This window comes from Bubalus bubalis, chromosome 22 (genome assembly GCF_019923935.1).
Source record: "Bubalus bubalis isolate 160015118507 breed Murrah chromosome 22, NDDB_SH_1, whole genome shotgun sequence".
In the NCBI taxonomy this organism is placed as follows: Eukaryota; Metazoa; Chordata; class Mammalia; order Artiodactyla; family Bovidae; genus Bubalus; species Bubalus bubalis.
In genome coordinates this window covers 12,654,968-12,668,734 of record NC_059178.1, presented here as the reverse complement: position 1 = coordinate 12,668,734, position 13,767 = coordinate 12,654,968, and the positions used below count along the sequence as shown (strand labels likewise).

The 13,767-nt window shown below is 50.9% G+C and overlaps 1 protein-coding gene and 1 long non-coding RNA gene across 3 annotated transcripts in view; one reads left to right on the top strand and one right to left on the bottom strand.

Moving 5' to 3' along the window:
• The window catches only part of LOC123331220, a 28,804-nt gene extending 21,801 nt beyond the window's left edge, over nt 1-7,003 (top strand). The window contains exons 2-3 of the long non-coding RNA XR_006547756.2: nt 3,656-3,788; nt 5,540-7,003. This is a non-coding gene — a long non-coding RNA (uncharacterized LOC123331220). The remainder of the gene's footprint in view (nt 1-3,655; nt 3,789-5,539) is intronic.
• Nucleotides 1-13,767, bottom strand: part of MYO5B (myosin VB) — a 331,025-nt gene that overhangs the window by 9,443 nt on the left and 307,815 nt on the right. For both annotated transcript variants that reach the window (XM_025273190.3, XM_025273191.3), the window contains 7 exons: nt 10,684-10,777; nt 9,246-9,389; nt 6,622-6,773; nt 5,855-5,944; nt 3,524-3,674; nt 1,809-2,094; nt 733-907 (listed from right to left, as the gene is read on the bottom strand). In XM_025273190.3, coding sequence (XP_025128975.3) covers nt 733-907; nt 1,809-2,094; nt 3,524-3,674; nt 5,855-5,944; nt 6,622-6,773; nt 9,246-9,389; nt 10,684-10,777 — 1,092 coding nt within the window. The remainder of the gene's footprint in view (nt 1-732; nt 908-1,808; nt 2,095-3,523; nt 3,675-5,854; nt 5,945-6,621; nt 6,774-9,245; nt 9,390-10,683; nt 10,778-13,767) is intronic.

Below are 13,767 nucleotides of genomic sequence, written 5' to 3'. Positions count from 1 at the left end.
AACAACAAACTATCTCTGCAACTGAGACCCAGTATAAATGCAACTTCTGGGGGGGAAAGGAAAGAAAATTTAAAGTCAGATGCTTACTGACTTTATTTAAAATAATGTAGGGACTTTCCTGGTGGTCCAGTGACTAAGACTCTACACTCCCAATGCAGGGGGCCTGGGTTCTAGCCTTGGTCAGGAAACTAGTACTTCCCACATGCTGCAAATAGGAGTTGGAACACCACAACTAAAGATCCCTCGTGTCACCACTTAAAAAAATTGAAGATCCTGCATGCTGAAACTAAGGTCTGGTGCAGCCAAATAAATATCAAAAAATAAAATAAAATAACACATATGAAGTCTAAGTGAAAATACGAATGTAATGAATTATAGTTGTAAAGGAAACAATTTAATGCCAAATGCCAGATGCTACTGCCAATTTCTGAAAGAAATTTAAATTTTGTGGTGACAGACATTCCAGAACTCTCTGTAAGTGTTTAAAAACCTTTGTGCTTAAGCTTGATGCTTTGTGGGTTTGACTACCTGATCTTTCTAAGTAAATAAGAAAGACCAGAGGGTTACTGGCAGACCAAAGTATCTTTGGTTCATGCAGGAACATCCAATGGACTGAACTTTCAGGACTGTATCACCAGGGCAGAAAAAGGCCCAGAGTGCTTTGAAAACAACCTTTGACTTGGAATGGAAGCTGGCCTGGCCCTGAGTCCCTTTGGCTGACAGTGACCGTACCTGCTGGGTGCTGAGGGCGGTGCACAGGGAGCAGATGGCCTCAGCATCCTCGGGGCTTTTCTTCTTTAACTGCAGGAGCTGGGCAGCCTGAATCAGGGGTTCCATGGTCTCAACAGCTCCGCTCTGGTGCAGGTTTCTTCCCCGAAGCCATTCCTCCAGCTGACTAATGTTGTACCTTAGACACAGGAAGAGTGCGCCCGGTGATGCCTGTCCTCCGGCTTCACCGGGACGAGCTCACCTCGTGGCTTTCTTCTGAAGCCCAGCTACCACTAGTGTTACCACTCTCCTCCTCTTGATTCTCCCATGTGGGCAAGAGCGTGACAAGTATGTGGCGCTCGGTAACTGTTTGTGGAATGAGTGGGTGATAAAACCAAGCCAAGACGAAGGGCCTAAAGTGTCTGTACTAAGTTAATGAAGAAAAGAGGCATTAACTATACTGAGTTAAAACAACTTACATTTAACATTTGCAAACATATTTGTACTCCAGTGAGCCATCATGCCTCTTAAATCATCGATTTTTCTCTCCAACCTAGCCAAATCATATTTACAACCTTTATAAAGTCTGCAAATGTTTGAGCTTTGAACTGATTTGTTTACCAAGCTCACCTCCTCGGTGGAGAAGGTAATGGCACCCCACTCCAGTACTCTTGCCTGTCAAATCCCATGGATGGAGGAGCCTGGTAGGCTGCAGTCCATGGGGTCGCTAAGAGTCGGACACGACTGAGCGGCTTCACTTTCACTTTTCACTGTGATGCAATGGAGAAGGAAATGGCACCCCACTCCAGGGTTCTTGCCTGGACAGTCCCAGGGATGTGGGAGCCTGGTGGGCTGCCGTCTATGGGGTCGCACAGAGTCGGACACGACTGACCCGAATTAGCAGCAGCAGCCTCCTCGGTATGTGATGAATTTCATCAACAAATAAAAAAGTGATGGATCTGAGTCACACACTGCCTGTGACAAGGACGGCCACTGGGATTTGGCTGTCATTTTCAGAGACAAATGTCCCCCGTGTGTGAGTGGAGCTGGCGTGTGGGGTGTCCCCTCCCCTGGGGGTGGGCTGAGGTGCGCTCGCCTACCTGAGCTGCATGCCTGTGCTCCAGGAGCAGACGTCCTTCCGCAGAAGCAGGTTGTTGAGCGTCACCGCATTGATCATGTAGAAGAGCTGTCTGAACACCTGCAGGATGATCTCGGGGTCCAGGCCCTGGTCGCACATAACCGTGTGGAAGGAGTTCATCTGGCGGATGATGGCTTCCAGGCAGTACGAGTTGTCTCCTTCCGGCATGCTGGAGGTGCGCTTCCGGTAGCCCGTGGGCTTCACCCCGGACAGACCCTGAATGCTCTCGTTCTCCAGCATGGCCGACACTGAAAGCAAAGCGCGATTAGAGCAACGGATGTTCCCAAATCAGATCTGCTTCAGGGTCACTCGGATCACACAGGGTTTTGGCCATGATCCTGCCCAGAGTTGATGCTCAGGAACTTAGAGCATTTGGCATGCGATTTCTAATAGGCTGATCTCTACAACCGAGTTAAGTTTTCCACATAGAAATCTTGGGCTAAACCTGTGGACTAAATCTTCGCTTAAATTTATTGGTGATGGGACACAGGTAAAAGGTAAAACCAACTCAATTCTGTACTGGCTTCTGTGCTGAGCGACCAAAATTTGAGAATTGAGCAACGTGGGTGTAGTCTTGGCCTGGCCACTGACCTGGGCCTGGACTCTGAGATCATCCAACAATTGTTCAAACAGCTCTTCTCCATCCCTCTCTGACCATGTAAATCTTAGATGAGTTTCTCTGTCATAGTTAATGCACAGAACTTAATTACATGTCAGGTGCTTTACATTCAGTATTCCTTTTAATCTTCCAACAACCCATTTCCTAGTGAGGAAATTGAAGCATTAAATAATTTGCCCAAGGTTGCCTTACCAGGAAGTGGCAGGGCCAGGCTTTGAACCCAGGTCTGTCCAATTCTAGAACTGATGCAATTAACTATCACCTTGTCTGAGTCATGAAATATCCCCAGTTCTCCCTATGTCTGGTGGGAATAAACTAGCTCCTCCTAAGAAGATTCTCAGACAAGAAGAAGGATTTGGAATGAATCTTACCCCAAGGGATATATTTCTGGATGGCATGTGGGACCCTGTCCTACTTGGCATTCATTTACAACCTACTTATGCTGTCCGAACTTGGGGAAAACACTGTCCATGTGCTTCAGAACCTCCCCAGCCTTTAAGGAGCACAGTGAGTGATGCACACGTGTGTTACTTTTAACACAAAAAATAACTGCTCTTATTTTTCAATTCTGATATCATGGCAAGTGCCCAAGTGTCCTGCTTTGGACAGAATGTTCAATAAATATTTATTGCATGAGTGTTTACTACTGTGTTCATTTATATGAACATACTTAATTCTTTCCCTTTTCCATGAATAAAGCATATACATGGGCAAGAGTATTATATCTTGTCACTGTGTATGCATTTACATTTTCTGAATTTATATTTAGTACCTATGGAAATTAGTTTGGGGAAAAAATAATACAGTACATTACAGAAAAAGGAGATAGAGGGAAAGTGATCTATATTCTCACTACTCAAGCAGCTTTGATGGGCTGGTGTTGAAGGTTTCATGACTCTTTTTGAGTAGGCGGCATACACCTCCTTAGCTGCCTTTTCTGGGAAGAGCCTGGGCTTTCTGAGGGCTGTCCTAAGATAGCCGGTTCCCTAAACAGAGGGAGCGCTTACCCTCACATCAGACTCCACGATGAGCGCTGAAGATCTCCAGTGCTAGCTTACCTATCATAGGCTGCAAGAGGCCCTCGGCGATTTTAATGAGCTGCTGGTAGATCTGAATGGAAAGATCGCTCAGCACCTGGCGGTATTCAGTGAGGTCAAAGTTCTTAAGACAGTGCTCATTCTGCTTTGCAGTGTTCTGAGTCATGAAGCCCTGCAGAGGGAGACAGGTGCTGTGCTGAGTGCCAGGCACAGGAAGACCTCCAGGCCTCCAGTCACTTTCGAGGTATCCTACTGTGGGGAGACCGCTCAGGTTCTGTCTGCTCAGGTGAGGTCCTATAAGACCCTGTCAGTTCTTCCAGTTCTCAAGGATGGCTCTTAAATTTGAAGGCAGAGTCAAAACTTAGCATGACAGAGGACTCGGAAAACTGCTTAGTCAAAAGGCTGTGATCATTTGGTCCAAATCCCTGAAGTCTCCCTGAGGCAGCAAAGTGCAGGTTGGCAGCAGGTCCCGGAAAAGAGGGATCCATGCTTCCTGCATCTTAACCCAGTTCTTGTCCCAATATACCAGGTTACCCTAAAATATTAAGACTATACACAAGTCCCTGAAGAAGTACCTGGCTCAGAGTGTATGTTTTTACAATGAGAAATTTTATGTAGAGCCTATCATTGAGTATCAGAATTAATGGATGAACCAAGATGATTCCACAGTTATAGCACCATGTCTTCTGAGCTTTCCCTGTTAACTAGATGAAGTAATATGCAAGTTGAGAGAGCTGCTAATATCAGAAGAACTCATGTGAACAATATCTCTGTATTCAGGCCAAAAGCAATCAAGAGCAGCCAAAAAGTCAGTGTTTTCAAAAGGGTGACTGTCTCTAGCAATACCTCTCATACTATGTCAGGTCACAAAGCAATTCTTAAAGAAAACAAAAGCAGGCAGAAGAGGGGATAACAAGATAATTGTTGTCTAGGCTATGCAGATCTGGTTACACTGTGATTCAAGACTTGTCCCTGGGAATATAAGCACAGGAAAGAGTAGCCCAACGTAACAGAGTGCTTGGTCCTCCTGAGCCCTATGTAATGTTCCCTGCAGAGTACAGACAGCATTAGGTCAAGTGACTTTCAGGGAGATAACCTTAAATACAGTTTTCTGCTTAAAGTAAAAGCTTGTGTATAATGTTAGGGACATTGTGTATAATGTTAGGAAACAGAGAATATCTGGTTTGAAATGAGCCCCATTTCTTCCAATAATAAACCCACTATTTCCTTAATATTAACCCACTCCCTTTCATAATAAAAACAGGTGATGAAATGAAGTTCAGATTCTAGGATAGAGATGGGAGTCAAGTCCCATTCCGAGGGTGGTGAGACTGCCTGGCACGGCATGTTCTTCTATTATCCCAGAGAGAACAGTCTGTGAAAACTTCTTCTGGCACAAAAGATGGAACAAAGCTTTTTGTTGCACCTCACTGAGTTACACTGTGGGGAGTGTAGAGACTGAGACTGTGAAAGGAAGGGAGGAGGCAAGCTGAGAAGGCCTGCAGGGCGTTAGGTGTGAGCAGCATCTGGGCACAAGTTGGGAGTCTCATCAGAGAAACGGAGGTGAGACTGAGCTGTATGTTACTAGGTCACTGGGCTGAAGGCAAAGCATGGGAGAAGGTTTTTCAAGGATCAACAGTGGGAATGATGAGTTCTAGAAAAAGCTGGACCCTAGAGCTCCAGAGCAGAACATTAATAAGTGATGGGGTGAGTCGGGGCCTTAGATGAAGGGACTGAATTTGATGAGAAGCACGAAGCTGGGTTTCAGGGTCAGTTTGCACAACTGCAGTTCAGTTACACCTCGCCTCTTCTCTTAGACCATCTCTGTCTTGGAACAGACAGACTAACTGGTTGGCTTCGGACACAGCCTGACCCGCCAGACCACTGAGCTTTCTGCCACGTTCCAAGAAACGGGGCCCTTCTAGGGCTGCTTCAGAAAATTAAGTTCACGGGGTTTTCAGGGAGATTCCTGGGGAGCTCTTAGATGATGGACAGGTTATGCAAACATTTCCCCACGAATCTTCCCATTCATTCCAGGGGCCCTCAGGGTCATCGAGGACTGCCTTATTCCTGGTTCAGTGAACAGAGTCAGAGGTCCCAGAGGTGCCCAGAGACAGCACACCCTCTCCTCAGGGGACACAAAACAGCTCAGGATGACATGTGGACAAAACAGAGATGGCTTCAGGACCGACACCTCTCCACCCTGCCCCTGTTCTGACCTGGGGTCTGAGGTGCTCAGAGGTGGAACACGCTTTGCTGCACCCAAGGAAACGAGGACCTAACTGCTGAAAAACACGGGGCACTTTGGTGGCATCCGTGCCCTCCAGGGGCCTGGGCTCATCTCACACTCACCTCGTCCCCGCTGTACTGCTTCAAGCAGTGCAGGAGGCGGCAGGTATTGGACAACCAGAACGACGTCATCTCAAAGTCCTCGTTGTGCTTCTGTGAAAAGAGGAAGATGTGCCTGGGTATGAAGAGGTAGTTCCCATCTGTCCTGACGCATCCACCTTGCCTTCTCTCACCCAGGAGGCCCCAGCCAGGCCTGGCGACAAGCGGACCCTTACTCTTCACGGGCACACGGAAGAGGGCCCTCCCCGCGAGGCTGCCTTCCTGCTCCTCCAGCCCCAGGGAGGACGCACGACCTGGTGCACATCCAGCGGGGAGTGGCTGGGGTCTAGGGCCACTTGGGAGTCTCACTGGAGAAAACTGGGGTGCAACTGGGCCATATAGTACTAGGTCACTGGGCTGAAGGCAGAGCATGGGAGGACCAACCATGAAAGGGTGGGTTCTAGATAAAGCTGGATCCCAAGGTCCGGAGCAAACAGGAAGTCTTCCTACAGTGTAGCCAAGGGAGACAGATAAGCCTGACTCCAGCAGCCCTGGGCTCTGCCCTGACAGCTGGGCAAGATGGCCTGGCAGGTTCTTAACTGTCTGGGGTCCAGCACAGGGGGTGCTGGGGAGCACTCAGTGTAACATCGTGGGGGTCCTGTTTGTCTAGAGATCAGGCAGCATTTCCCTCCAGACCTGGAGATTCTGGGGAACTTGCAACTGAGGCGACAGTGAGCTGCTGGGTTCATCCAGCTCCCCACAAGACCAGCACCTGGGGCCTGGACACTGACCTTGAGGACCTTCTTGATGCCGTTGATGGTGGAGGTCAGCAGGGAGTGTACCTTGAGGTCGTCATTCACGTAGTCCGCGTGCCGGATGCACATGTAGAGGATGTAGGCTGGGAGGCAGGGCACCGCGCCCGCCAGCACCTGCGGTTTCAACTCTGCCAACAACAGACAGCAATGATTAGCTCAACAGCAGACGCTGCTCGATGCTCAGGGTTGTAAGAATCCTGGCCCGTCATACAGTCTCCCCAGGTTCCTGAAGCTCCTCGGGGTGGGGGTGGGGGGCTGGCAGAGGAGTAGGGGAGAAGATGCCCTGGATACACACACATTCCTTTGGACCCTGTCTACCAGTATTTCAGAAACGCGTTAAAAAACAACAAACAACAAACACATTCCTAATTGTTTAAAATAGGCTTGTCACACCTTGTCCTTACAACACAGAGGAAGAGAATCCCCCGGGGGGGGGGGGGCGGGGGCGGGCTCCCTGCCCAAGTTTATGCACAGGCCACAGTCCTTGCCAAGAAGGGGCCCATGGCCAGAGGCTGGCTGAAGGCAGGAACAGGCTCCCCAATCAGGGGACCGGGGCAAGGACCCCCTAGGCTTCTGCACGAGCACTTCCTGCTGTGGACACAGTGGCCTCCTCAGCAGCAAGAAGACAAGGCCTGGTCCCAAAGACAGAGCCTGCGGGCCAGGGGCTGGGTGAGCCAGAGCAACCTCTAGCCCATCTGGTCTTCTGTTCAGCAACCCCACGGCCGCAGCTGCCCACACTTTGCCAGAAGCGGCAGCTTAAGCAGGCCCTGACTGGCTCCAGCCACCGCCTCACTGCTTGACAGCCCTTTCACCAACCTCCCTCGTGGCCAGCGCTAACCGGGGTGTGGTCAGGAGAAGCTGCTGCCCCGCCTTCCCCTTGCCCCCTGGGCTGTGTGCCCCAGAAGGACCAGAAGGGGTTGGTGAGCCTCCCCGTGAACCACAGACTCCTGCTTGGCCTCTCGGCCCTTTCCTGCCAAAGCCCTCAGAAGACCAGGGAGAAGCTGTCAGACTGCTTGCCATTCCAGAGGAGGTTCAGGGAGGCACAGACCAGGCTGAGAGCAAGGGGTGCTGGTAGGGCCCAGAGGAGGAGGAGGAGGAGGAAAGAACCAGGGACCGGCAAGGTGGAAAGGCAAGCACGAGGCCCAGGCACAAGGCCCCGGGCCTCAGATCCCAAGCACGCTGACTGCAGCCCCAGCCCTCACCCCACATCCCTGTTACCTCCACCCCCAACCTCCACCTCATCCAGGTCCCACGAGCCCCTCAAAGCAACGAGGGAGGCCACCTCCCCTCCACCAGCAGGTGGGCTGGGGGAAGGAAGGGGCAACATCCTCAGATCTTCCACCAGGGAGTCCGGGGTTGGGGCTCGGCATGGGCTGCCAGCATCTCCAGGGGGTACTTGACCTCAAATATACACCTACAGGCCATAATACTCTGATGCCTGGTTAACATTTGGGCATCTCATAGGCTTAACAGATGACTGCAGACTGGCCCTTGACTCTAATTAGAAAGCCAATAACATTTTTCCAGAAAAAAAAATGTGCTTTTTTTTTTAAGACCCAGACTTCTAAACCTTTTGGCTTTGAGCCTGACCCCTATGCGGACTGCAAATAGCTTCTCCTGCCTTGGAACTTTCCACTGTGATTTGGGATCCTGCAGCAGCTAAATGGCAGCGTCTTGGGGGTGGGGACCATGGCTCTACTTTTCGTCATCATCCACAGAACAGCCAGCGCTGGGCACCTGAGCTGCCGTCAGTGAAATCCTCCCCCAGTTCATGTGGGAAGTCGTTTAGAGGGAAGGTGGCCAAGTGCTCTGTGGAGGCCTGGAGCCACCTGAGCGATGCGCGTGGGGAACTGCCCGTCAGCTGGCACAGCAGCCAGTGTTACTCCCTCCACCCTGTTTTACTCTGATGCTGTGAGCTCTGAGTTTCATTCATCGGAGATTAAAGGTTCTTTCCTAACGGCATTTGAACAAGACACAGCCTGTTTAAGGTGAACTTACGTCACATTTAGTTGTCAGGCAATTGTAGGGGTGGTAGGGGAAATTAACCTTTATAAAAAGAGCAAAATACTCAGCTACTAAAAACATCCCAAACGAAGAGCTGAACCAAAACCTGTGCCAGGCTGAAATCACGCTCTGTTCTTCCAACTCTTTTGAGTTCCTCACACTCGAACAATTCAACACAGCACTTTGACCTCTGTCATATTTCAAGTCTTACAGACATGAGAACTCAGGCACCAGAGAAGGGAGCTAGCAGCTCGGGGGCCAGAGAACCAGGCCTCCAAAGACCCCTTGGTTCTGGCCCAGGCTCTCCCTGCTGGCCCTGCAGGCGGCTGTTGAAGCCAGGTGGGGGTGCTGAGACCAGAGGGGTCGGAGCTGATACAACTGGCAAACCAGGCCCAGGGTGGCAAGGAAAGCAGCTCCCAAGAGCCCTGTGGGTGCCCCCGCAAACACACTCTGGGGGCAGCCCACACTCTAACCCCAGCATCAGCCTCACCTGGGAGCTCGTCAGAAACGCAGCAGCTCGAGGGGGCAGGTGAAAGTGGGTGGGGGTGTCGGTGGGGTGCGGGTTGTGCAGGAGGCGGACGGGAGGCGGGGCTGACCTGTCACCAGATTCCGAATGAGCAGGGCCTCGTCCTCCTTGTGGTACTCCAGCATGCCCTGGAAGTCCTTCTCCTTCCGCTGCACGGTGACCTGCCTGTTGAGCTCGTGCCGCTTCCTCTCACTCTGGGCCAAGGCTTGGGCAGCTGAGCAGGGCAGAGGGATGGAGCACGAACTGAGAGATCTCCAGCTCAGGCCTGGGAGCCGGGCATCCTGGGTGGGCAGGGTTTGGGCCAGGGTCTGGGCCCCAGGGTTCTGGGTTCGCTGGGCTCCCACACTCCGTACATGGTCTACCCTGCAGTCTGGGTCACACATGTGACAAGGAGACCTGAGCACTGGGCACCGGATCCACTCAGGAGAGGGGCCGGGAAACACCCAGAATGGCAGAAGGTGGGTTGTGGACCAGAGAGAACTTGGGAAGGATGGCAGGTGCAGGATGTACAACCATTCTGCTGGGGGGCTGCTTCTCCCCCCTTCCCCCAGCAATGAGAAACGGGGAAGGGGAGGAGGGAAAAAGAAGGGAAGAGGGAGGGTGAAGGGAAGGAAGAGGAAGGGAGAGAAGAAAAAATCTGAGTGACCGGGAGACTGAGAAGTCTAGGAACAGAAAAGAGAAATCCAAAGATGGGGAGAGGCACGTGGGGTATGAGGGGCGACAGCTCAAGGCTGAGCAGGACACAGTCCTGCCTTCCTAGAGCCTCATCTAAGAGCAGCAGGTGGACATCAGCGGGTGATTAACAAACTGACCCCTGTGATGGGAACGTGCCTGGTAGGCACGTGGTGTTAGGAGTGAACGAGGGGACTGGACCCTGAGCACGTGACTCCTGAGCTCAGGTGGAAGGAGTGGAGAGGGATGTTGCATCCCAGCTGGTGAGGGGACCAGAGGAGGGTTCCCAGGAAGGTGGGATGTGCAAAGAGGGATGGAGAGTAATATGATCAGACCTACAGCAGGGAGTCAGAGAAAGAACATTCTGGGTGTTTCTGGAAGGTCCACCGAAGTCTCTGCCTCACCTCTCTGGGCCAGATGCCAGGTGGGACATTTACCCAGGGAACTGGCCTCTCTCCCTGACTACTAGAGCACGGAGGGGGGCCCCCGTGGTTTCTGGCTTCATGTTACAGAGCGATCTTTCGAACCAGAAAGTTTTGCCTTCCAGCTTTCAGCCCTTCCAAGGCGGTCCATGAGGCAACGTCCCCTTTCCACACAGCTTGGAGTCAGCACGCGAACACTTGCTAAGTTTGTGTTTGTGAGTGAAGATACCAGCAAAATGAGACTGGGCGAGCTCCTAGGGTCTGCGTGAGTCCATCACGTGTCTGCGCTGGGCGGGGGCAGCAGCAGGTGGAGCAAGTGTCTGGGGTGGGGAGGGTGGGGAGGCCCCTCCCTGAGGGAGCACACCTGTGCCTCAGGACACACACACACCTACTCACACCGCACTCACACCCTACCTTCCAGGTCCTGGACCTTCTTCATGTAAATCTTCAGTTGCTTTTTGAGCTTCCTCTCGTTCTTCTCCAGCTTCTCAACTAACTCTTTAAGGTCCTAAAAGCAGAAGGAAGCAGTGTGATTCAGTTCAGTTCAGTTCAGTCGCTCAGTCGTGTCCGACTCTTTGCGACCCCATGAATCGCAGCATGCCAGGCCTCGCTGTCCATCACCAACTCCCAGAGTTCACTCAGACTCACGTCCATCGAGTCAGTGATGCCATCCAGCCATCTCATCCTCTGTCGTCCCCTTCTCCTCTTGCCCCCAATCCCTCCCAGCATCAGAGTCTTTTCCAATGAGTCAACTCTTCGCATGAGGTGGCCAAAATACTGGAGTTTCAGCTTTAGCATCACTCCTTCCAAAGAAATCCCAGGGCTGATCTCCTTCAGAATAGACTGGTTGGATCTCCTTGCAGTCCAAGGGACTCTCAAGAGTCTTCTCCAACACCACAGTTCAAAAGCATCAATTCTTCAGTGCTCAGCTTTCTTCACAGTTCAACTCTAACATCCATACATGACCACTGGATAAACCACAGCCTTGACTAGACAGACCTTTGTTGGCAAAGTAATATCTCTGCTTTTCAATATGCTATCTAGGTTGGTCATAACTTTCCTTCCAAGGAGTAAGCGTCTTCTAATTTCATGGCTGCAGTCACCATCTGCAGTGATTTTGGAGCCCCAAAAAACAAAAGTCTGACACTGTTTCCACTGTTTCCCCATCTATTTGCCATGAAGTGATGGGACCAGATGCCATGATCTTCGTTTTCTGAATGTTGAGATTTTAGCCAACTTTTTCACTCTCGTCTTTCACCTTCATCAAGAGGCTTTTGAGTTCTTCACTTTCTGCCATAAGGGTGGTGTCATCTGCATATCTGAGGTGATTGATATTTCTCCCGGCAATCTTGATTCCAGCTTGTGCCTCCTCCAGCCCAGCGTTTCTCATGATGTACTCTGCATATAAGTTAAATAAGCAGGGTGACAATATACAGCCTTGACGAACTCCTTTTCCTATTTGGAACCAGTCTGTTGTTCCATGTCCAGTTCTAACTGTTGCTTCCTGACCTGCATACAAATTTCTCAAGAGGCCGGTCAGGTGGTCTGGTATTCCCATCTCTTTCAGAATTTTCCACAGTTTATTGTGATCCACACAGTCAAAGGCTTTGGCATAGTCAAGAAAGCAGAAGTAGATGTTTTTCTGGAACTCTCTTGCTTTTTCCATGATCCAGTGGATGTTGGCAATTTGATCTCTGGTTCCTCTGCCTTTTCTAAAACCAGCTTGAACATCTGGAAGTTCATGGTTCACATATTGCTGAAGCCTGGCTTGGAGAATTTTGAGCATTACTTTACTAGCGTGTGAGATGAGTGCAACTGTGCGGTAGTTTGAGCATTCTTTGGCATTGCCTTTCTTTGGGATTGGAATGAACCTTTTCCAGTCCTTTTCCAGTCCTGTGGCCACTGCTGAGTTTTCCAAACTTGCTGGCATATTGAGTGCAGCACTTTCACAGCATCATCTTTAAGGATTTGAAATAGCTCAACTGGAATTCCATCACCTCCACTAGCTTTGTTCGTAGTGATGCTTCCTAAGGCCCACTTGACTTCACATTCCAGGATGTCTGGCTCTAGGTGAGTGATCACACCATCGTGATTATCTGGGTCATGAAGATCTTTTTTGTACAGTTCTTCTGTGTATTCTTGCCACCTCTTCTTGATATCTTCTGCTTTTGTTAGGTCCATACCATTTCTGTCCTTTATCGAGCCCATCTTTGCATGAAATGTTCCCTTGGTATCTCTAACATTCTTGAAGAGCTCTCTAGTCTTTCCCATTCTGTTGTTTTCCTCTATTTCTTTGCATTGATCGCTGAGGAAGGCTTTCAAGTCAAGGCTTGTTGACTGTATAGAGCTTCTCCATCTTTGGCTGCAAAGAATATAGTCAATCTGATTTTGGTGTTGACCATCTGGTGATGTCCATGTGTAGAGTCTTCTCTTGTGTTGTTGGAAGAGAGTGTTTGCTATGATCAGTGCATTTTCTTGGCAAAACTCTATTAGTCTTTGCCCTGCTTCATTCCATAATCCAAGGCCAAATTTGCCTGTTACTCCAGGTGTTTTTTGACTTCCTACTTTTGCATTCCAGTCCCCTATAATGAAAAGGACATCTTTTTGGGTGTTAGTTCTAAAAGGTCTTGTAGGTCTTCATAGAACCGTTCAACTTCAGCTTCTTCAGTGTTACTGGTTTGGGCATAGACTTGGATTACTGTGATATTGAATGGTTTGCCTTGGAAATGAACAGAGATCATTCTGTTGTTTTTGAGATTGCATCCAAGTACTGCATTTCAGCAGTGTGATTAGAACACATCTAATCCCACCCTGGAGGGAGGGGCGGAGGGGGGCGGGGGTGGTGGTTTTGGCACCTGGTGAGCCAGGCTGCCAACCAGGAGGCCAGGCTCAGGCTCCAGTAGGAGCTCCCTCACCTCCCACCCCCACTGCTTCCCGGTCTGGACCCACAAAGCAGGGGATGGGTCAGAGCATTCTCTCAGTTTAGATGGCAGTCTCCTCCCTGCTCAGGCCGCCTGGCACCCTGCCTGAGCCTCAGTCCTCTAGGCCTAGCCTCCTCTGTTTGTCACGGCAACACCCAGGAGAGCCTCAGCCTCCAGGGCCCCAGGTGGCTGGGCGGTGCCCTGGGGAAGAAACAGACAGGTGAAGGCACGAGAGTGCCTTGGAGAGGCGTCTGCTGGACAAGCCCACAGGCCAGCAAGGCTACCTGAGGCCCAGAAGCCAAACAGGCCCTTGGCTGGGGCCCCTCAGGGGCTGCCAGACTCCCAGCAGCCACAGCCCCAGCGGGGAATCAGCCCCTGGGACCTGGCACTGCGTTAATGCCACCCAGTCCCCGCAGGGAGCTCCGTGACCATTACGGACTCTGTGACACAACAGCCATGCAACTGTGGAGCCTTGGAAGACATCCGGGCTCCCCCCTCCTCCTCCTCTCTGCCCATTGGCAGGGGCGACATCCCTTTCACGCCTCCTGCCTCATTTCAAGCCTCCCCCACAACCCTT